The sequence below is a fragment of the Protomyctophum bolini genome (genome assembly GCF_963924005.1).
Source record: "Protomyctophum bolini genome assembly, chromosome: 7".
In the NCBI taxonomy this organism is placed as follows: domain Eukaryota; kingdom Metazoa; phylum Chordata; class Actinopteri; order Myctophiformes; family Myctophidae; genus Protomyctophum; species Protomyctophum bolini.
In genome coordinates, this window is record NC_137868.1 from 38,257,573 (window position 1) to 38,280,940 (window position 23,368).

General features: G+C 42.2%; 3 protein-coding genes across 3 annotated transcripts; 1 reads left to right on the forward strand and 2 right to left on the reverse strand.

Moving 5' to 3' along the window:
- Nucleotides 1–38: 38 nt before the first annotated feature.
- Nucleotides 39–9,063, reverse strand: nop2 (NOP2 nucleolar protein homolog (yeast)). The gene is made up of 16 exons (XM_080767837.1): nucleotides 8,949–9,063; nucleotides 7,900–8,050; nucleotides 7,644–7,689; nucleotides 6,951–7,024; nucleotides 6,561–6,835; nucleotides 6,032–6,245; nucleotides 5,329–5,531; nucleotides 4,588–4,677; nucleotides 4,306–4,393; nucleotides 3,610–3,750; nucleotides 3,190–3,329; nucleotides 2,594–2,683; nucleotides 2,178–2,300; nucleotides 1,678–1,775; nucleotides 1,406–1,542; nucleotides 39–1,302 (listed from the first exon to the last, which is right to left on the reverse strand). The coding sequence occupies exons 2-16, from the start codon at nucleotides 8,018–8,020 to the stop codon at nucleotides 869–871; spliced, it is 2,274 nt and encodes a 757-aa protein (XP_080623963.1). The 5' UTR covers nucleotides 8,021–8,050; nucleotides 8,949–9,063; the 3' UTR covers nucleotides 39–868.
- A 160-nt stretch (nucleotides 9,064–9,223) lies between these two features.
- emg1 (EMG1 N1-specific pseudouridine methyltransferase) lies at nucleotides 9,224–12,701 on the forward strand. The gene is made up of 5 exons (XM_080767769.1): nucleotides 9,224–9,389; nucleotides 9,570–9,671; nucleotides 11,051–11,192; nucleotides 11,812–12,020; nucleotides 12,222–12,701. The coding sequence occupies exons 1-5, from the start codon at nucleotides 9,240–9,242 to the stop codon at nucleotides 12,333–12,335; spliced, it is 717 nt and encodes a 238-aa protein (XP_080623895.1). The 5' UTR covers nucleotides 9,224–9,239; the 3' UTR covers nucleotides 12,336–12,701.
- Nucleotides 12,702–13,015: 314 nt separating this feature from the next.
- Nucleotides 13,016–22,839, reverse strand: kel (Kell metallo-endopeptidase (Kell blood group)). Its single transcript, XM_080767752.1, has 18 exons — nucleotides 22,628–22,839; nucleotides 21,866–22,277; nucleotides 21,414–21,704; nucleotides 20,794–20,912; nucleotides 19,573–19,731; nucleotides 18,932–18,997; nucleotides 18,612–18,797; nucleotides 18,081–18,241; nucleotides 17,875–17,992; nucleotides 17,386–17,481; nucleotides 16,907–17,005; nucleotides 16,751–16,828; nucleotides 16,392–16,495; nucleotides 15,549–15,638; nucleotides 15,388–15,455; nucleotides 14,662–14,822; nucleotides 14,103–14,192; nucleotides 13,016–13,911 (listed from the first exon to the last, which is right to left on the reverse strand). Exons 1-18 carry the CDS (start codon nucleotides 22,661–22,663, stop codon nucleotides 13,768–13,770), a joined length of 2,478 nt encoding a protein of 825 aa, XP_080623878.1. The 5' UTR covers nucleotides 22,664–22,839; the 3' UTR covers nucleotides 13,016–13,767.
- Between the last annotated feature and the right edge of the window lie 529 nt (nucleotides 22,840–23,368).

Consider the following 23,368-nt stretch of genomic DNA (forward strand, 5'->3'; position numbering starts at 1 on the left):
ACCTTTGATAGATCAATAGACAAAATACAGGTTGAGAATATTCATTGATTTATTATGTCACAGATTATTTATAACATTTTATCCATTGACAAACAAAAGCAAGATTCAGTGAAATATACAAATAAACTCAAGGAGGAAGAGGACCCTATTAAAATTTCTGAGGGCAACAGTGAATATCCCAGCATTCTCTGGACCAGTCCAATTAACCTGCACATGGTTAGTATTATTCAATCAGATCCAAAACTATGGCTCGTGATATGTGAACAATGTGCTTTAAACGGTGTTAACATAAAAGAGGAATATCCATTTATTGAAAGGTGTCCTTTGACCCCCATTATCTCGTACAATACAACAGAAATGCCGCTTTAAGAAACACTGGCTTAAGGGCCGTCCACACCAAGCACTTTTTACTATATCGATTTAGAAATCTGAAGTGGATGGCAGATTCCTCACCACAGCTATAACAACAACAGTAGTGAACAATATGATGTTATGTACAGTAGTAGTTCTAGTGGTTGGCGTGGACGGCTCTTTAGACTACAGATTGGAAAATCTCTCAACATAAGGGACAATATATCTGGCTACTTTTAAGACCAGGTTGACAAGCTCCACTAAAGCCCTAGACCAAAGGGTCACCATGCAACTCTTTGGGTTCAAATGGTTGCAAGGAGTTAATGCTAAAACAGTCTTGACCCTTTGGTATGGTTGGGCCATTGAATTCCACGCGTTGAATCACTAGGGTCAACGTGGGTCAACGTGCAACAAGATATCACACGGCAGGGACAACACTAAAACCATCTTGACCCTTTAGTGTGGCACTGTGGTTAGGGCTTAAGTCCTGAGATATAATGAGCACTGTATACACTTCTCACTTTTTCGCAGCCTCCTCTTTTCTCAGCAATTTCTTCAACTTTTTGAACTTATTCTTTCCTAGTCTGTTCTTTTTCTGATTTGGTGATTTGTTGCCGCCCTTTTTCTCAAACCGGCTTCCGTCTTTTTTAACAGCTGGTGTCTTCGTCTCCGCCATCATCTTCACGCCGGGCGTCTTGCTCTCAGCTTCTTTCACAGTCTCTTCCTCCATCTTGGCAATCTTATTCTTTTTTGGTCCAGTGGGCTGTTCCTTTTTCCCCTTTTTCTGGGGGCTGGCCATTTTCTGGCCCCCCGTTCCATTGGTCTGGACATTTACCTTTTTGGCGCCTGCTTTGCCAGGGACAATCTTGCCCTTGCCTTTTTCTTTCGTGGATGGTTTCTCTGCAGCAATGCCCATTACATCATCGAGAGTCTCATCTACCTCTTCCTCATCTAAAACAGACACAAATACCAAATATTAACATACATTTCTGTTGCCTGGAATCTCTACCATGATTAAACTGCACATGGAATAATCCTTTACAATTATATTCACCTTTTTCTGTTAGTGAAGAAGGCATTGTGTTTGAGAACTTCTTCAGCTTGGCCACAAAGAAACCGTCCATGTTGTGAGAATGAGGGTAAAACCGCCGGGTGAGGCGGAGAGAGGGATGGAATCTACGCTCTCTGAACCTAAAAATAGAATACAGGGACATGAACAAGGTGGCGCAAAGATACATTATTTTTGTTTCATGGCACACAGTCTACTGGACACATTACAGGGCTATCCATGTGTCTTGACACTGTAAAATACGAAAAACTATTTACCTGGTGAAACCTTCGCTGCCAAAGTCAAGTCCAGTGGGAACTAATTTGACATTTCTTTTCTTCAGGGCGTAGTCTACAACCCACTCATTCTCCTCCACCTAGTGGGACACAGTTTGGTTGTAAATACCACTTCAGTTGACATTTCATGACAAACCGGCAGTACCTTAAAACAGTGTAAAGGGCTGAAATCTAACAAATAGCAGTCTTGTCATCCCTTTCTCCACACAGAACGATCAAATAGTTAAATTCTATTAAAAATTATTTATGTAGCAACAAATCTTTTTTTTTAAATTTTACATAGCACCAAATCACAACAAAAGGTTATGTCATGAAATATTACATATAGATCAGTCAGTCAACTTTAATTTACATATCCCAACAATTCCCCCATGAGCAAGCAACTGGCGATGGCAGCAAGAACCTTCAAACAGAACATGGATCTAGTTGGGGGTCCCTCTGCCTTGACCACTATATGATGCGTCTCACATACGTATACCTACCATGATGGAACACGTGCAGTAGACCAGGTATCCTCCTGAAGCAGAATCAGCGTTGACCGAGTCGATGGCAGACAGGATGAGCTCCTTCTGCAGGTGGGCTGAGCGCATGATGTCTGCATCGTCCTACCACCAACCAGAATGATGACAGGACGTTAGGCTTGTATTTTGGAACTTATGTTTTTTATAGACCATTGCACTTGATGAGTAAGTAGTCTTTACATAAATGTCTGTTCTTGAACAATGAAACATTGTAGGGGTGCAACACTTAATCAAACTAATTATAAAAAAATAATCAATCGATTTCCAAAAGTAGTGAACACAGTACATCTACAAGCCAAGTACATCTACATTGCATAACTCCGTGATTCTTGAGTTCTATTCTTTTGATATCGTCAGCACGGTCAACTGTGTGGTACCTTGCTGGTCTTCACTGCCGGATCTTTGGCGATGACTCCTGTGCCTGAACATGGAGCATCAAGCAGGACCCTGTCGAATCCAGTCATTACCTGGAAGCAAACATAATCTTAGTCACTCACCACTCTGCTGCAACTTAGAAAAGATGTGGATTAAATCCTTGTGTTAAATAGCTTTGATAGCAATCATTGCTGTATAGTGTTTGTTTGTCGTTTCCCCATCTTCCCAGCTCTTTGGTAAACAAAAGTACATTTTCAGGTTGGTCTCGGGACACCGATTTTCAGGAGCAAGAACTCATGATACAGGATACATGATATACAGGTAAATTCGAATGGAAGGCAGGCAAAATTTGAACTGGAGCACTAGAAAACTGAAGCTGATAAATGGCTACTCTCTCCTGATTGACTGAAAGTCGAAACCCACCTGAAAAGGTATTTTCTATCTCTCCATCTCTAGAGAGACGGGGAGACCCCCGTTATTGAACAAACGCTCTAATGACTAGTGATGACGAGCTTTAACTTAACCAAGAAATATCACCTACAACTAGGCTAGGCCTCTGGACAATTAAACATGTTTAAATGAGTGCACTGCATGTTACCCGTGGGAACTCTCTGCCGTCATAGTTGCAGACCACAGTGTTGGTTACGCCCAGGCGGTGGATGTTGCCCACCACAGCCTTTAACCGGTCAGCATTGGCATCATTTGCCACAATCATCCCAGTGTTCCTCATCAGCTGAGCTGTGGACCACACACGCGTTAATTGATTGTTTAGACAAGGTATCCATCATAATCTAGTACAATAGCACTGCAGATTCAATATTCATATTCAATTCATTCAATAGTGGATAAGAAAAGTTAATCTATGTTTCCATCTTATAGTCTCGGAATCCCAGTTTGATCCCAGGCTCCACATTGTAAATCGCTTTGGAGAAAGGCGCTCTATAAATGCACCATTTATTTACCTCTTTTATTTACCATTTAGACAAACGAGAGTATCAGTGCGTATATTATAACTCACCCATATATGTGGTTTTCCCTCCTGGAGCTGAACTCATGTCCAACACCAACTCCCCCTCCTGGGGAGCAAGGGCCATGACAGGGAGAAAACTGGAGGCTCCCTGCAGCATGTATTGGCCGGAAAGGTACTCTGGGGTTGCACCTGGTGAAAAGATTGCGTAGGATTAAGCTATGGCACTTTTCTAGCAGTGGTGTATATGTCTGCTATTAACCCATTTAGACCGTAGGACGTGTGGAAACGTCATAGCTAATCTAACCGATGGATTGCGAGGACGTGTGTACACCTCCTAGCGCATTTTCATTTATATCAAACGAGAGAAAAATGTTCTGTTTTTTTCTGTGTTTCTTTTGGGGGGGGTTGGCCTCTCCTTCTGCACCATACTCTTTGCTGTTCACGCATGCGCGTTGCCGTGCACGGCTCAGAAAGAATGCCTCGTATCTCCTAATCTAGGGAGCTCTCCGTGGTTTTGACCAGATAACTATATCTTAATTTCTGACTTCATGCCTCTCGTTCAAAATATGAATGCAAGGGATTATCCAGCGACTTTATCGTAATCATAGCGAGGTAAGCAAGCAACATTATGCCTCCCGGTTTTTGTACGGAACGTTAGGGGGGGGGACTTTCAGAGTAAAAGCTGCCATATCTGCTCGACACCCCGAGCTGCTATTTTGAAGAAAAAATATTCAGGACACTCACCTATAGGTACCGAGGAGTCGAAGATGATCAGGCCAACTTTAGACCACTTCCCCAGAGGATCCAGATTCACCCCTCTGTTGATCAAGGCCTGTGGATAGAACCACATTGATTGGTCAGTCTGACACATAGCTTTACTGTGTTTTAGGCCTCTGTAATTAATTGATCTAGCGGACTCACAAAACCATGCTGACCTTTTAACTAAAATGTGTTTCAATAACAAATTACAATCTTGATATTTAATAGTGGGAAACAAAAGTAGAAATGGAGTAAAAAGTGTTTTACCTGCGCGAGGTCCCGCCTCCTTGTTTTCAGTGTATTGGTCCGAATAGTGACAGGTCGCTGAGTTTCATTGGCTTCAAGGAACTCAATAAGCTGCATCAAAAAAAAATAATAATGTAGTAAGTGGCATAAGGAGTTCCTTCACTTATTTACATAATTGATCTGCTGTTAATTTACATAAAGTTCTGCCGTGACCCACTTATACATATTTGACCAAAGTCCTGTCAACTCCGGTATTCTAGACCTCATGTTGTTGTTGATCTAAACTAAATCTACAAGCCCACAACACGTTGCCACTTGTAGATCTGTTATTTTCACCAAATGTTCACACCCAGAATAGGGATGCTAGGGACCATGTTGTTAACCCATTTAGACCTGAGCTCGATTCTACAAAATGTATATGTATATAAATCTAAATCATGACAGTTTTCTGAAAAACCCATGTTTCTATGTCAGTGGTTCTCAAACATTGTCATGTCAAGGACCCCAAATATATGTATTTGGCCACCGACCCCCATCTGAAAACATGTTGTTCCAGGGACCTCCCCAGAAGAAAAGATTTGAGTTAAAAACGTTCGCTCTGAAAGAATATATGCAAAGATTTGTGCCACATTTTCACGATTTAAAAAGAATAGCAGACCTACAAGCTTGTATGAGCTTGTAGATCTGTATAAAGTATAACATAATGCTTAAAACACCAAAAGGGGTCCCCGCAATGAATGGATTAAAGGAACAAACACCAACCTCTGACAGTGGGAAGAGGTCCATGAGTTTCTCGATGAGGAAGAGGTTGTAGCTGTAGTAGCTGCACAGGTCCTGCTTCAGGAGGCCGATGTACTCAGACCTCTCTTTGCCTTCCTCCCTCTTCTCTTTGAAGTGAGTCAGAACGTCCACGTTGTCCTTTATTCTCTGGTAGATCGTCTTCAGGTCGAATGATAGTAGCCCTCCTGATGCAGAAATAAGAGTAAATAGTGATTGGATTGGATTTAATTCTACCATGGTGTTCCCAAATATACATTATCCAATATGTATGTAGCCTCATATTCACCATCTTTTGACAAATTAGAAATATCACATTTCCAGCTTATAACAATTATTAAGTGTGGATAACTGAACAGTCCTAAATTAATTATTTGCATGTAATGGCATCTTGTCATGAAGACATTGAAGAGCGTTGGAAACTTCTTATAGTTAATGGATGGATGAAGTGAGATGCCTGGCTGTCTATTAATCATGTCATTTCCATTTGGCCAAAGTAGACAACTACCTGAGACAGTCACTCCCACACAACATGAGCTAAAACACACACAAGGGGCTGACAGCAAATTCAACGCAAAATCAAGCATTTGAATATTGAAATTAAAATTGATGCCAGCCCCAATGGGCAACAATACATCATTCATTCAATTCTAGAACCACAGTTGAGAATGTCAAAGAATTAACTCACCCTCTTTTGCCCTCTCCTCTGCCCCTGGAAGTCTGAATTTATCCATTTCATCCATGTGGGTTTGAACGGTATCTTCCTCTTCGTCCATGTCTGCATCATCATCACCCTTCCCTTTCTTTTCAACCTCATCATCATCATCGTCACTCTCGCTCTCTTCACCCATGAGTTCTGCCAATTTCTTATTTTTCTTGGCAGCACGCTCAATGGGAAGCAGCTGAAGAAAGAAAAATAAACTTCAATTTGTTGTTTCTTTAAGCTTGTTTAGAGGCAAGATGCTTTCATAGGAACCTTTTATCACTTCAGCTATACAATTGTATCAAGAACATAATTTTACGTTATACAGTAAAAAATAAAATAAAAGCACTAGCCAAAAAGAGAACCAGAACATTGTACATGAACACACTTCATCTACAACACGAGATCTACAAGCTGACTAAACATCGCAACGCAAACCTTTCCAACTACTGTGCGGACTAGATTGTGGAAAAAGTACATTTGCACAGACAGATGGTAGAATCATTTCACTCACATCTTCATCATCATCTTCCTCTCCTGCTTCCTCACCACCGCTGCCCTCAACTGCACCATAGTCATCAACCATATCGTCGTCATCATCATCCTCCAAGCCTTCAAGTCCTACTTTTGCTCCCTTTACTTGGGCCTCTCCTCCCTCCTCTAAGTCCTCCTCATCCTCATACTGACTGTCGCTGTCCTCTTCCTCGTCTTCAGGTTTCTCCAGTTTACGCTTACGCGCTGCTGGTTTCAGCCATGCACTGTTTTCATCTGTGAATCCTTTTCCTGGGGCTGGACACAATGACAATAATTAACATTTAAAACAGAAATATAACCAAAACAAAGTGTGTGTTTTTGAAGATAGAAAGACAACATCACTAGCAGACTCATTGAGGCTTATTATTACCTGCAGTCTTCTTCTCTGCAACACCTTTCTTCTTTTTAGTGACCTGGACTTTGGGCAGGGCTCTCTTTGCAGCCCTAGAAAATGACAACATAGATGATGAGCAAGACTGGGATGACAACATAGATGATGAGCAAGACTGGAAGAGTCAGGTCAAACTTCAGACCTGTAAAATATACATTTTCTTGCAAATAGGAGTACTGTACATGAAGTATAAAGAAACGTCACTATCTGAACACAAATATAACTGCAGGCACAAAAGCACACACACAAATGGTTCTACAGGGTCGCATCATGTCACACAAATGGTTCTACAGGGTCGCATCATGTCAAATGGTTCTACAGGGTGGCATCATGTCACAAATGGTTCTACAGGGTCGCATCATGTCAAATGGTTCTACAGGGTCGCATCATGTCAAATGGTTCTACAGGGTGGCATCATGTCACAAATGGTTCTACAGGGTGGCATCATGTCACAAATGGTTCTACAGGGTGGCATGATCTGGCATCATGTCACAAATGGTTCTACAGGGTGGCATCATGTCACACAAATGGTTCTACAGGGTGGCATCATGTCACAAATGGTTCTACAGGGTGGCATCATGTCACACAAATGGTTCCACAGGGTGGCATCATGTCACAAATGGTTCCACAGGGTCGCATCATGTCACGTCACGTGAGCAACCACACATTTACCGTTTTTTGGCTCTACTTGACAGACGTTTTGGTCCAGCTGAGTCATCTGAAAATCACACCAAATATGAAACTCAGTTAACAGTCGCACATGCAGACGACATTTCTTCATGTGCCCTTGTTCAAATAATGAACAGAACAATGGCAAAAGGCCTACAAGTTCTCTGCTTAAAGAGCTAGGAAATAACATTATCAAGTCCGGGAAAACACAATTTCTCAGTGGAAACATAGGCATAGGCAAAAATGTAATCAAATGTACCTCGCAGACTGATGCCACCAGGTAGAAACTTCACCAACTCTGTCTCTGCTCCCTTCTGCTTCCTGGATTTTCTCCCAGGTCCTTTCTTCACCTGGTTGGTGGGATCCAACTTCCTACCCATGACTGACAGCTACGCAGGATGCAGGAACACCTGGATAGAAATCGAGGCAGACGAGTCCGACAAATGTCAGCCGTGGTAAGACTTGTCCATGTCTGTGGCAAATCTTTGATTAAACCAAAATATATTAAAAACCTTGTTTGTTTTCTTGCACTATAACATTCTTATTGTGTCCGTGTACTCTGCAGTGAAAGCACTGACTACTGTTTATTGGAATCCCACATAGAACAGACTTGGACCATATACTGCAGCAGCTGCACTGATGCCCGTGTACAGTTATCCCGTTACCATACAGTTAGACTGTGTAGTACATTGGCATAGACCATAGACATAGCACATCACATGAGTCCACTAGATTATAATACATTTAAGGCCATTATTGACCACTGATTCTGAAAAATAAAGTTGGACGAAAATGTCCATTACAATGCTGGCATGGTGATGAGTGGTGATGGTCCCTAGCTCTGGTCCATAGCTCTAATGCGTGCTACGCATTAGAGCTATGATGGTCCCCTGATAATGATAGATTGTGAATGAATCAATACGAAATCAAGATGAATCAAGACAACTTTCGTGGATTACGATGTAATGCAAAATAAATTATACATATATAGCACAAACTGTGATTACCTGACGTTGATCAAATTATAACATTTATGATTTAATCAACGCGAATAACGCCAGAAGAGAACATTAGCTAGTTGGGGGGAAGACAATGACACACATGCAACCGAATTAACCTCATTTTGCCAGGTAGAATATCTAGTTTAGGTGTAAACATAATGGATAAGGGAAACATTGGATTATACTACGCACTACGTTAACTGGATTTCACAGCAAGTTTGCGAGCAAATATGAAATAAAACCATATAACAACACGTTAATAGTTGACAGTGGGATTAAAATGAACAACATAGGTCGTCGTACTCACTATTCCGTCTGCTGTTTATTGATCCAACGTATTGTAATTATGTTAAACTGGTCAGAAAGAAAGCCGCACATGTGAAAAATCTTCTGCTCAACACGTTGCACATACACATCCGTCGCATGGAAAGGACGCGATTCCTCGCTGTGTGTGCACGCCACGCACGCGTTCGCCCACACGCACGCCCGTACACACCAATCTAGAAAAAACACGCACGCACGCGCTCTGTTGACGTGACGCACATGTCACGCGACGACGAAGCCAGACCACCACCAGCAGGAGGAAAGGAGAAGCAACATGGCAGACGGCAACGGAGTCAAACGTGGTCTGGAGTTTTTAGACGAATATGAACCCAAACAAGCCAAAATTCACCACAACCACCGCGGCCGCATGACGGAGAAGAGACTGGTGGTGATCCTGGAAGGAGCGTCCTTAGAGACAGTGAAGGTATAAGAAGAAAAGGATATGTGTGTGTGTGTGTGTGTGTGTGTGTGTGTTTGAGTCAGAGAGAAGTTTATACCAAGCTCACCTATATGGATGTAAAACTATTTGACACAAAATGCACATATATTTTTGATGAAACTTTGCAATCAGACAAAATGACATGTTGCTATTTATGTTCTGCAGGCTGGCAAATCATTTGAACTCCTCAACTGTGACCAGCACAAAGGTATAATCATCAAAAGTGGGAGGAATCCAGGGAAGATACGACCAGACATCACCCATCAGGTTGGTATGATTTTCTTTAAAGATATTTCTTGGGGGCTTTTTCTGCCTTTCTTGATAGGTTGAAAGTAATTTGACAGGAAATGGGGAGAGAGATGGGGCATCATGACACACGGCAAAGGCCATCGGCACGCCGTCAGGCTGGCTCAGCACTCAGCAGCCTAGGTGGGTGGCTGGGTACCAATCACTAACAATAACATTCTACAGTAATAACGGTATACTTGAGGGAAGTGTGTATTCTTTTTTTCTCACCAGCGTGAACCCTGGCATTCCTATTCTGGGCATGTCATCACAGGTTCTGGGAAAATAGCAGATCTACAAGCTTGTAGAACAGGGGGTTGGCTAGCCCCTCTCGGAACCCCCTGGGTCAGCCCAATCCGAACCGAACCGGGCTGACCCGTAGGGTTCCTGGTCAAGCTAAGATTTTTCAATGCGATTGTTGGGACGCGGATATACACAAACTCATCGTTTAGTCCATCGGCGCGGAATTAGGACGCTTTTTATTGTGTTTGTTTACGGATGTGCGAACTATAAGTACCTTACATACCTCTGATAAAATCTCCTGTGTCGCGGAAGCCGTTAAGTATTTTTAATCCATGTTTGATTAAAAATGTCGCTTTGATTTCTTCTTGTTTATTTACCGTTTATTGTACCGCCTCTCGATGTGCGGTTGGCTTTGCGGGCTATGTCCCTTCCTCTGATCTGCTCCGTCATAGCTGTAGCACCACTAGCTAGCCAGATAGGCGGTACAATGAGGTGTCAATAAACAAGGTAGGAAGAAGCGACATTTTTAATCAATCATGGATTAAAAATACTTAACGGCTTCCGCGACACAGGAGATGTGTCGGTATGGTATGTAAGGTACTTATAGTTCGCACATTCGTAAGTCAATACATGAATAACCATGGTAAAAGCGCGCAGAAGTCCGTCTCATGGCGTGTGTACATTGTATTTGTTTGTGCGTAACTTGCGACAGCCCCACTTGAAGCAGGACCCAATGCAGTAAAGTCATAAAAGTGTCAGAAACTTTACTACATTCGGGTTCTGCTTGCGGGGCTAGGGGTTGGCCAAGTACAGACTCCTGAGTCCTGGGTGACCCTGTCAATGTAGGGTTAAGGCTCACATAAACATAGAAGTCATATTCAGAATTGCTATGAAAGGTATGGGGATGCTTGAGAATGTATTCATATTATTAATTTGATTTATTATTGATTTATGTATTACTGGGGAATGAGAAGGGGAGAGTGTTCTTTCAACCAAATTACAATTTAGCGCACACAATTGCTATTGGCATAATTCAATGATACAAAAGAAAATCAATTTCCCCTCAGATAGACTTGGAGCTACTGTGTGTTCACCTGTTTGTTCTGCTCTTCCACCAGTGTCTGCTCATGTTGATGGACAGCCCATTGAACAGGGCAGGTCTGCTGCAGGTTTATATTCACACAGAGAAGAATGCCTTGATAGAGATCAATCCACAGACACGCATTCCAAGAACCTTTCCACGCTTCTGTGGCCTCATGGGTATGTTGGATATATGTTTTTTTTAAACCATTATTAATGATGTGGTGCTGACTGTGAAAGGTGTCTTAAAACCATCTATACTTCTTTAACCAGTCAGAGTAACCCAGGGTCTATACTCTCCTTTTTCTCTAGTCTACTCTTGACACCAAATATAGCCGCTTTAGCAGTCAATCCAGTGTTGATTGACTTTTACAGCACAACTGGCCGTTTACATTATACATTATACATACATACATACATTATACATACATTATAGTATACATATATGTGTCTCGTATATCAACATTTTCTTATTTATTTATTTTATTTAAAAGGTTTTTAGAAAACCTTAGGTTAGGTTTTAGGTGGCCTCGGGTCTAAATGGGTTAATGGCAAAGTGTCCTGAACTGAACCCCAACTGGTGTCCCGGGTGTTATTCAATACTTGCCCCCTGCTCCTAATAGTTACATGTGCATTGTGCAAATGTACTTGGTAAATACATAGACAACAAACAATAAGATAGTTCCATGTTTCTGTATTTTCTTCTGCTTATATCTTTCGTTTTTCTGCACAATTTGTATGTTTTTAGAAATGTAGTTTGTAGAAGTTTTGACTGTACATTTGTGCCTTACCCTCCTAGTCCAGTTGCTGCACAAACTGAGTGTGAGGGCCTCTGATGGACCCCAGAAGCTGCTTAAGATGATAAAGAACCCCGTGTCGGACCACCTGCCCCCCGGCTGTGTTCGTCTCTGCACGTCCTTTGCTGCAGGAGAGGCGGTCAACGCCCGGTCTGTGGTGCCTCAGGATGGACCTGCGGCTATCGTGGTGGGAGCCTTTGCACATGGAGCGGTGAGAACCAGTTCTTTCATGCTTACGAGAAAATGCTAATACTCATGCTATGTTAGAAGTAACTTACAGATTACAAGCATTAGTTTGGGTTATTTGAAGTGCAAATAAAATATTGCATCTTTTGTGAGTATATTCAGTTACAGTGAACGTATCAAATTATACACCCCTACTAGTGTTGTTAACTTTGTCCATCCTGGATAGGTGGATGTGGACTACACAGAAAAGACGGTGTCCATCAGTAACTACCCTCTCTCGGCTGCGCTGACCTGCGCCAAGATGTGCTCTGCGTTCGAGGAAGTGTGGGGAGTGTTGTGATGGACATCTTGTACAGACTGTTCACTTGCATGGACAGTTGACACTATTTTCTATGGACTAAAGCCTGATTTATACTTAGTTGCACACCAGTGTCGTGCACAAAAATAGCCCATCTACAATCCTACGTGTCATGAGTTTGTAGATCTGCTAGATGTTCGTTGTGAGACACGGCCGCGTAACCAAGTGTGAATCGGGCGTGTTTGGCAAGTGATACCACATGGATTGGATGGAGATTTGAGAATATAATTTATATCCTGTGGTTCACCAGTGCTTATGTTCTTTTTTGTGGCATATGTATATTTGCCCAGTTTTCATTTTCCTTTGCAGAATAATAATTTTTGTACCATTATTAAATTGTAAAGTTGAGTTATTGGGTTTTTCCTCAAACTGCTGACATTTGTATGCATTAGATTAGACCAGTGGTTCCCAAACTGTGGTGCGAGCGCCTTCTAGGGGGTGTGCGACATGAAATCGAAATGTCTAATGGTGCTATGGTTTTATTTGAAATATATTAACATATGCCAATATATGGCAAGTAATGCAGCATATACTGTAGCCTATGCTGCATATATTATGCCATATTCAGGGGGGGGGGGGGGGGGGGGTTTGAGGACAAGTGAGACAAGACGCTGGGAGTTGGATTTGAGCCGGGTCCTCACAAAACCACTAAACAAACATGGTCAGTGTACCAACTGGTTGAGCCCCCAGTCACCCATACTTTATTTATAGAAATAGCAAACAGTCATACACATGAATGTAACAACACAAAATTTATATACTACAAGTATGTAGCATTACAGAGCTTCGGACAATACTGAAACAACCCTACTTATATATAGTTTTAGTATATTTTAGCAGCAAATTACATTTTGTTAGGCAACCAAAGAGATTGATGTGGAATCTGGCTTTGTTCAGACTTCGATTCATATCTCAAATCCGATCTTTAGAACAGACTGTCCACGCTGTTATATGCAAGTGATCAGATTGGATTTTGTATTCAAACTTCACAGACCTACTGTATGGGCATTGGTTGCTGTGGTAACATCTGTTTTACAGTGAAAAGGTTTTTCTCCAGTGTGGATACGCTGTATCCTTCCTAACAAGGTACCAATGTGATAGGATGTAACCTTCCTAACTACAGTAGGAATGATATATCCTTGTACCTTACACATGAGACAATGACATGAGTAATGCTTATGTTACACTGTTACATGATGGTGTCGCTTGCCGAAAATAGAGTCCCTACAATCTCACAATGTGTAGCGTTGTGACATTGTTAGATCGGCTATTTTTCATCTGTTTTCCTATTTTTTGCCATTGAGAGAGTTAAGAAAAACAATCTGGTTTCAGAGACCAAAAATCTGATTTGGGCTGCTAGTCTGAACATAGCTAAGCCTAAGATTCGGTGAATAACTTTCTGTTAGGGTTTAATTCAACATTTCTGTAAATGTTGCTGAGTTCTATGCGGACATTCCAGTGTTGTGGGGCACAGGTCGGATTTGGCGCAGAAGACAGTAATCAAGAAGGAGGGCTCAAACGGCATGAATTCACGATATGGATCAGAGTCACAGTTAATCTGAAAAATAATGGAAGCAGTGGTGGTGATTAATTAGTTCTACTTTCAACCATTCAAATCTTCAAAATGTTTAAATGGTCAAAATAACTGATCTTCAAGTAGGCCTACACAACACCTCACATTGCAATGCATGAGTTTGTAGATCGGCTATTCTAGCTATTTGATTTGCCATCAGAGTATTATTAAAGTACCTGAGAGAATGAAGTGAGGAATAGATGAGTGTGGGAGAGACCAGAGAGAGAAGTGTCATCTGGGTCTTTATTTAGTCTTTCATAATAAGCCTGAGAAAACAAAACACAGATAGTTTTATGCACAAACATTGCTGGGCACCCGGCATTGCTGGGCTGTGGGATTGTGCTGTGTGGTGAACAGCATTTCGGCACCCAGCATTGGCCAGGTTATTGTGCACTCACACAATAACCTGGCCAATGCTGTTGAAATTATTTTATTTGGGAGGAGAATTTTAATATAACTGGATATAAAAACTGTATAGCCTTAAAAACTGTATAGGTGTCCTCACGCTGGGCATGGCCTGTGTCTAAGCCTTAGACACTCAAGTGGCCTCAAGGGAACCTTAGACTCTAAGGTTCCCTTGAAATGTAACCAAATCAAGTACAGAGGTCAGAGGATTTCCTACCAATACTAAAACTAAGGATTGGGAAGCTCCCACACCAATGTTATGCAAGGCAGTTATTCTAAAAAACTAAAGACAGAATAATAATCATGATGACGGACCATCACTCTACTGACCTGTAGTGCCACCTGGAGGGCAGAGTACTGCATCCAGATCTCCCTCAGCTGCGCTGCAGACACATTAAATGCTCCAACCCTCCCCGGTCCCTCAGTTACAGTGAGGTAATGATCCATCACACACTGCCCCACAGCCTGCACCGTCTCACTCTGAGAGTCAGCTACAGTACAAGCACACAATTAGTCCATTTTCACAAGAGTAGAGCAAAGTAAAGTGTGGGATGGGTGGGACAAAAATTACATAAAAGAAATACTCTTATAAATATATACAATTATTAACTTACATGGATTAATATGTACAATGATGAGGAAGAATTCATATTTGTAGGCTACAGATTAGATTCTAAACGCAGAACTTTGCACACCTGTAGACTGACACAGAGAACCGACAGCAAAAGACTCTCGCACACAGTCTTCACTTGACAATTAATAAATCATATAGAGAGAATTTATTCTTTCCCAGTTCTTTCCCAATAAATATCAATTGCATGTGAAGACTGCGAGTCTTTTGTACTACAGGTACAATAAAACAGCTTTCAATGTCACAGGTCATAAGAAGTTTACTCGTATAGTACATAGCTAAGAATGATCCACCATCAATTTCTTTCCATCCCTAAAATAGTTTGGTCTGCATAGGATGATAGGAGATAAACCTTTGAGTGCTGTTTTAAGGTTTTGTAGTCTTTGATATCGTTGACAGTCTACAGAAAGGATTGTTTCACTTACTGTCAGGCAGAAGAAGATGGAGGATATCTTTGGCAATCAGAGAACCCAAAAGTCCATAATTCATTGCCCTGTTTCAAAACAAAATTAATTGCTAAGTGTTGCGTTATTGGACTGAACTGTGCTCCTGGTCTTCAATAGATAAATACAGTAACACCACTTACTTGGGATGTGTTGAGTGGAAGAGGGGAGGGACAAACATTCCCATGGGAAAGATAAGCTCATTGCCCAGGATTAACGGCGAGACAGATAAACTGAAGAAATGAAGAAAGAAAAAAAAACAAGTGAATGCTAAATTTATCAATAGAACCAACAATTCACACAATAAATCATAGAATGAGCCTCAAATCCTTGCACAACCAAAAGTGTCACATCATAGTCCACAGACATTGGACCCTTTTCGCAGAGGTGTAGGATGAACACAGCTGAAAGAACTAACAAGCAATGACATTATTGATTATCGTCAGCGTTTGCTCTTTGGCATACCTAATACTATACTATTTAACTACAACTTATAATACATCTGTGAAAAGGGTCCATGTTCATTTGGTGCCATGCCATCAAGACCTTATTCTGAAGCACCATTGGTCCAGCAGTATGTTATCACTAAGGGCGCGGGCACATATACGCGGCAAGAAGGCGCAGAGAGCAGGTGTCTCTTCCTGTTTATTTAAACAGCTGGTGGATGGAACGGACACTTGCGGGCGTGGCTGCACCTTGTAGCGTCGGCCAAGCGTTTACGTTTTTTCCGATGCGGCAAGTTGATGCCGCGTGTGAGCGTAATTTCCATCCACTACCCATTTAAAAATGTGGCAATGTGCTTCCGCCTTAACCTAATGGCCCTTTCTGACTATTGGACTTTCAGAATAATAGAAATTAAGTTTGACAAAAAGGGCTTTAGCAGAGGGAAATATGGGAATGGGGGTATAGGGTAGTTCTTGAAGAACATAGTTTTCTTTTTGAGATGCGATTCTTCTCTTCTGACTGGAATGAACGAAACTGCTTACATGTCAACCTCCTCGCCCTGAGAGAAGAGTTTGATGCGTCTCTTTTGCTGCAGGGACAGTAGTTGGATGTAGTTGGCAAAATAGCTTTGTTCGCTGATTGTTACCTAAAATAATGCAGAGAATACATGCAGTATCAGCAATGAGCCCCTATATAGCCAAGCCTGTGGCGTTACAGTTTTGGAACAAAGTGTGTAAAGATGGCAGCCTCCTGGTTTGACAACATTGAGACAACAGTGCATGACTGAGATTCCAAACTAATATTTGAATGCTGTGCAGTGCTGAATGCATCAGTGACTTGTAATTAGTACATAAACCTATTTCTTTTAAATAAAAGATTAACTTCTGGCATATTATAATACCTCAGAGAAAAGTTGGTCAAGTTCAGCTTCACTCGGGATCTGAGGTTTAGTCCAAAGTCTTGCAGTTAAAGAGTGAACCTGGAGGGAAGACAGCTGTTGAATATTTGATATAGCAATAAAGTACAGTCTCAAAAATCTCAACATTTCAACTATTACCTTATTCATAACAAGCAGACGGGACTTCTCATCTCTCCACTTGAGAACAGACAATTTGGACTTTATTGCGTAAAAGATACTGTCAATCATCTCCTCTGCCTGTAGGATAACAAAAGTCAATCTCAGCTGAAATTTCATTTAAACCCTATATATAATTCATTGACTGCAGTTCCCCCATGGTTAAATTCTTGGTCCCCTTCGTTTTCCCCCTCTACAACAAATCTTGCAGTGAACTCTGCAACATTGTCATTTCTGAAAATGTTTAATTGGTTGCACTTATGTTTTGCCTATAATGACCCAAAATAGGGATGGCAAGGGTGCGGTTAATACCACTCACTTCAGACGGTTCAGATTTTTGCAGAATGTTTGCCTTAGCCTGGTTGGCCACTGTGAGGCCATGTTTGCCTATGATTGAGACATGCGAAGAATAAGAAATATTAGGACGACACATGGCCGATCAATTGTGTGTGAGACTGTACCTCTGTGTGTGCAGTCCTCTCACTGAGTAGGTGTGTGAGGATCGTGTCAAATCCTTTCTCCGTCTCCAAAACACAGCTTCTCCAACGAGGGACGGCCTGGGGAGGAATGAAGATTGGACGTAAGTTAAGCAAACCCAATATCATTCATGTTCACATACAAATAAATGTAACCCCATTCATTGGTTACCTGAGAACTGGGAACATAGATAGCGCTACATCAAATAAACACAAGCTATCAGATTAACCGCACCCCTGGCCCTGCCATCCCTATTTTGGGTAATTATAAAAAACATAAGAAAAGAAAATGCAACCAATTAAACATTTTCAGAAATGACTAAATGTTGCAGAGCTCACTGCAAGCCGTGGCTCACAGGGCTTAACTGATTAAAGCATGCATTTACCCGAAAGCTTCCAGTCTTCCAGATGCTGTGCTACAGCTGCCTAATGGACTGATTTCATTCTGGAATAATATGTTTTATTAAAAAGTACCTCCTCTGTGTTTCCCAGAGCCACAGACAGATTATACTCAGTCTGAATGAATCTGGAGTCCAGGGCAGGTATGAAGGTGTGAAGGAGATTGAGAACCATGTAGGTATGAAGGGGACCACTAGAGGGAGCAAAAGGAACAGTAAAAATAAAATGCAAGAAATTCCTTGTTAGTGGGTGTCATAAATTATGTCTTGTCATAATCATACCTGTTACGCAATTCATGCTTGTTCAGCCATTTGCTGACGATGCGGGACATTTGCTCAATGTAAGGCAAGTTATGCAGTAGGACAGGGTCCTCTTCCCTGATTGGATGAGGATGGAACACAGTCTGTAGACAGCCAAGCCAATCAATGGCAGGGGCATGAGCCTGTGCACACAGTAGCATAGAAATACATTTATGTAGTTAGCATGAATTTAGTCACAGTATATGTACTACAATCCCAGGGGTCTCCAACTAAAAGGTGTCCACAGGAAAATGTGTTCATGTATCAAATAAGTTTAACCACTTTAACACTACATTATATATTTCAGCTATTCAAAAATAGCTTATCTTGAAACTCACATTGCATCGCATCAATGCCTTGTAAGCTTAGATCTGCCATTTTTTTTAAAATCTTGGAATAAATATGAAAAATGTCGACTATAAATTCACAAAATCTTTTCAGTCCTTTGAGAACCACTGCTCTAATTCATTGTGGTTAGGTCTGAACACAGAGTAACTGAGTGGAATGCACAACCTGCAGGTCTTTGATGGTCGTGCGCTGATAGAGCTGACCCTTCAGCAGACGATGGGACAGTGGGGCGGTGGCCACAGCCAGCTCAGACGACAGAGCCATGAACGTGCCCACGTGCTGGAGGGTGCTGGAGGGAGCGCCCAGCAGAGACAGGTACCTCTGGCAGGACGCCAGGAACAGACGCACGTTCTGGCCGATGGAGGAGGGACGGCGTTAAGGGAAACATAGGGGTTAGATGGGAAGATAGTATCAGTGTAAGATGGCTGGATATGCAATGGAAATGTGCTGAATTAATTGCTGGAGCTATTATGGGATACGGCCACCTGTGCATAATTCCGCGCAGACTTGCTGTTCCATTGGACGGGGATCAGCAGGTCTGGCTGGTCAATCTGTCGACAAATACACTTGTGTTTAAGCAAACTAGTAGATCTGTTATTTTTTTCGCTTTTTATTCGAATCACTTATTCTTTAGTTTAACGGAGTCCCCCAGGGCTCTATACTAGGTCCATTGGCATTTCCCTATACACCAAAACGCTTTGCTGGAAATAGCCGATCTACAAGTTGTGATGCATTGTGAGCTTGTAGATCTGCTATTTTCACAGAATGTGGGATACTATAGGGTCCAATGTAATGACTGAAAAGCTTTCTTCAAAGCACACACACACACACACACACACACACACACACACACACACACACACACACACACACACACACACACACACACACACACACACACACACACACACACACACACACACACACACACACACACACACACACACACACACACACACACACACACACACACACACACACACACACAATAACAGAACAAGAGTTTTCCAACGGCCTCCCACAAGAGTTGGCAGATCAACCAAGAAAGCAGAGAGTTCTCAGAATGAACAGCACAGTTGTGAACATGGTTCTTGGCCACTGTCTGGAACCACTGGTTTGCGCTAACCTGAATGTATTTCTTCTTGCTCCCACGGTCAGGGTCATTTGGGTCTCTGCCAACATAGAGGTTGAAGAAAGGGAAGGTGAAGTAATCTCTCATCAGCAGGCTCAGGGTGGAGTTGACGTCGCTCTGATTCCACTGACCCGACACCGACCAGCCGCCCAGCTACACATGAAGAAACACAAAATGGGAAAAATAAATAGGCTGAAAACAGCAGCTCTACAAGCTCGAGTCATGAGTATCGCAGCATTTATGCGTTGAGCTTGCAGGTCAGCAGACTTTCCACACAGCAAAAAGACTGGTTTTTATTCCAGTCCAGGCCACGTCTACTACAGAATTCTAGAAAGTGGTTTCTGGTTGAGGTTTCAGCTTTGGCCCCGCTTTGTTTTTGTTCCCCAACGTAAATGTCGAATTGAGTAATCAAGTCTTCGTCTCCGTCGTGCTACGAGATGGAATAAAACATAAAAACATGGATATAACAAAATAAACGAAACAATTATACCAAACGAAACAAGTCATGACTCTGGCAGATGTAAATTATTTTGGAAGATCACAGGCGCTCTTGGTTTCCGCCATGGTTTCTGCCCGCCTGATGGCACGAAGTTATATATCTGCTCGAGACTGGTTCCGAAAACTGTAAAAGGAGTTGATCCCAGTCTGGCAGGCAGATAGAAAGATGTGGCACAGAACAGAGTCAGAGGTTAGCAAAACAAGTTTGAGGCTGAGAACATCTCTCATGTCCTGAGCAAGGCACATTATTTATTTGCCAATGTTAAATGTGAACTGCTCAAAGGCCAACATAATGGTAGCGGTGTGGAAAGTCAATGAGAAAATGAACTGTTCCAAGGACTTGACTTTATTGACTTTAAAGGGATATTACACTTACAAATAAAATGTTAAGATGTAAGAGTAATGGAAAAATCATCGCCTCACACATTAGAAGGTCTCTAGAACCAAGGACGGGTGTTTTCAATGAATCCATCATGGTTAAGATTTGAGTTTGAAGTTAAACATTATTTGAAAGTGAAATATCCCTTTGACGCCTATCTTCATCAGTTGTGCTACACAGATCATATCAGTATAGTGGCTAATGGCTATGAAGGGCAGCTCCTTGGGGCGAGTGCATGAAGTGAAAAGCAGGGCCTCAATTGTTTTAGAAATACACTTTACCTGGATGAATAAAGGCACAAATTAAGGCACATTCTGAGTGTAGGTGAGTGTACTCACCTTCTGGATGAGTGAGAAGAAGGGCTCTGCTCCAGCAGTCTCTATAGACCTGCTGTCCATACAGGAACTGTAGAATCCTCTGGCCTTGAGCACAGCTGAACCAGACGAGCTCTCTTCCTCTGACAGAGGGACACAGTAAGACATGAAGAAAAATCACCTAGAGTTCCCTTTGCCTTGTTCCAGAACTTCTTCCTTAAAATCATGATCACGCAAACATTGTTTGGGGAACCTGAATATTGCGTGCAATCACAGCCTGGAGCTTCTGAACATGTGGCATATATACTTCCAATTTTTAATAACGACACAATACAAATGCTACCGAAAGTAGACTACGACTATGCTGTGGCCTCAACAACTATAAAACATGACGTACACAAAAAAAGATGTGACCAACAAGACCACAAAGACCACGGAGCATTTTCTTTAACCAAATCCCATACACAAATTAGTGTGAAGCCTGACATCTATGAAAATCAGGCTATTAAAACTTGTGGTGCCACTGTCAACTGGCACCACACCATCAGCAGTTGACCAGTGTAATACCCTGCTTTTTTATGCTTTTTTACATGCTTCACACAATATGGGATTACTCTTTAATAAAAACAATTGCAGACTTGTACCCAAAATCTCCCTGAGATACTGCAGCAGTGCAGTTCTTCTGTCCAATCTTTTCTCCCGAGTCTTCCGACTTGTGTCTTCTCTCTCCTTCCTTCCCGTCCTTCTCTCCCGCTCTCTCCGTACATCTCTCTGATGATGCTGATGCCCTCCCTTGCCTCGCTGTCTCCCCTTAGCGGTTGGTGAGGGTCTGTCCGAGCCACAGGTGAACAGGAAGTAGGCACATGGCTGACTGAAGGGGTCGACCAACAGGCCGGCTGAGGCCCTCTCACAGGCCAGTGAGAGACATGGAGTGACTGGGGGCAAAGAACAAGCTGGGATTCAAGCTCAAATAAATGAATACTAGATTAATAAAAATGTATGAGTGTTGAGGTCCACCTTTTTATTTACGGCATTTTATTTTTTAAGAAGAATTCAAATTTGGAGACTGTCAACATTCAAATATTTGTGTGCAAACCTTGGGTTGTGCTGGGATGCTTTGCGTCTGGGTAGCTTGACGTACTCGTTCCACCTTGTTTGATTGCTCTGCTGTCCGTTAAGACTTTCTGCTGGTGCTGGGAGTAGTACACCATGCCCAGCATGGAGGCACAGAAGGAGGATCCCAGGAGGAGGAGAAGGAGTCTTCGATGGTTTGTCCACACAGACTTGGCCCGCTCCGCAGGCTGGGGAGGATGGAGACGGGTGCGGGGGGGCCGGAGCGCCGATTGAGAAGGTGGGAGGCCTTGAGGAGGTGCTTGCTGGGAGACGGGCTCGAACTGTAGCCGGTGGTGTTGCTGGGACTGCAGGCTGGAAGGTTGGGGGTGGGATTGTAGCTGAAGAAATGAGGTCTCAGCTTCTGGCTGTGACGATAGCTGGACTAACGGCTGACGCTGGAAATGAGTAGGGTAAACACTGCAACTATCATACATTGTAGCACATTGCAGAGATCATTATATGCACCTGCTGATGGTATCATATCACTTTATGCAGGCATTTTGGACGGTGGAGTTCAGCTACTTGTTACAATGTTCAATATTTTATCAAACAATTTGCATTATAGAAAGTTTGGCAACATAAAAATCACATACATAAAATGCAATTTATGCAAATATAATTGAACAAATAAACAAATTAACTGATGCGTAAGAAGGGACCCATTTGGGTCTTGCTTCTTGTGAACAAAATCAGGTTTATCTAGTCTTTTATAAGAACCTTGCCTCAGGCTGGAGTTTTCACTCACTTTAGATTGGGACATCTGAATTTCTGTCGGTTGCATGCTCTGGTGGCTTCTTTTTTTACTGCTGATGTTTTCACTTTGTCCTCTTTCTGCTCCCTCCGTCAGGCAGCTGTCACTAATCTCTTTTAATCACTCACTTCTCTCCTGATAAACAGGAGGACCTGCCTGGGTAATAAGTGGGTATGGCTCAGGCTCTCCTCTCCTTTCAGGACCCCCTGGCCTACACCAACACTATGCTTCTGTTTCAGATGGTTGTTTGGCTTGTGTGCTGTATTCAGCGTATTGTCAGGAGACACTGCCTTTGTTAACTCAAAAGTAGGCTACTTAAAGCTCATTTAAGGGACCCACATAAAGTGCTGAACCTTATTAAACAATGTAGTTGTCTCAATACAAATAAAAATATATACATCTATAATGTTGCACTTTAGCTTGAAATTTGAATTTATGAGGGCTCTCATGAATTCTACTCTGAGAGCCCTGTTATTTTGCTGAAACCAAACACACACACATACGTCTGCTGTAGTCACTATCAGTGGAACGGGTGGCTGGTGTGAGCTGATAGGGGGGACGGGGGTCGACTCGTGACGGTCACCGGGTCTCCTTCCTTGACACTTGACCTTGAACATAACATGTTTTGTGAGGAGAGGAAGACAAAATATGGTGACGGAAAACACCAACACAAATTTCCTATGCTTTGTCTATAATTCTAATCTCACACAGGGTTACATTTAGCTAACACGTGGG

What these genes read in the sequence shown, in the direction of transcription:
- kel (XM_080767752.1), bottom strand. Translation starts at nt 22,663, where the DNA reads ATGCAACCGACAGAAATTCAGATGTCCCAATCTAAA. An exon ending in TTGACCAACTTTTCTCTGAG is followed by an intron (nt 16,496 to 16,750) that starts GTATTATAATAT and finishes GCATTATTTTAG; the next exon opens with GTAACAATCAGCGAACAAAG. An exon ending in CAGGGCGAGGAGGTTGACAT is followed by an intron (nt 15,639 to 16,391) that starts GTAAGCAGTTTC and finishes TCATTTCTTCAG; the next exon opens with TTTATCTGTCTCGCCGTTAA.
- emg1 (XM_080767769.1), top strand. Translation starts at nt 9,240, where the DNA reads ATGGCAGACGGCAACGGAGTCAAACGTGGTCTGGAGTTTTTAGACGAA. An exon ending in GACCAGACATCACCCATCAG is followed by an intron (nt 9,672 to 11,050) that starts GTTGGTATGATT and finishes CTCTTCCACCAG; the next exon opens with TGTCTGCTCATGTTGATGGA. An exon ending in ACGCTTCTGTGGCCTCATGG is followed by an intron (nt 11,193 to 11,811) that starts GTATGTTGGATA and finishes TTACCCTCCTAG; the next exon opens with TCCAGTTGCTGCACAAACTG.
- nop2 (XM_080767837.1), bottom strand. Translation starts at nt 8,020, where the DNA reads ATGGGTAGGAAGTTGGATCCCACCAACCAGGTGAAGAAAGGACCTGGG. An exon ending in TGCAGAGAAGAAGACTGCAG is followed by an intron (nt 6,836 to 6,950) that starts GTAATAATAAGC and finishes CATTGTGTCCAG; the next exon opens with CCCCAGGAAAAGGATTCACA. An exon ending in TTCTTCACTAACAGAAAAAG is followed by an intron (nt 1,303 to 1,405) that starts GTGAATATAATT and finishes TGTCTGTTTTAG; the next exon opens with ATGAGGAAGAGGTAGATGAG.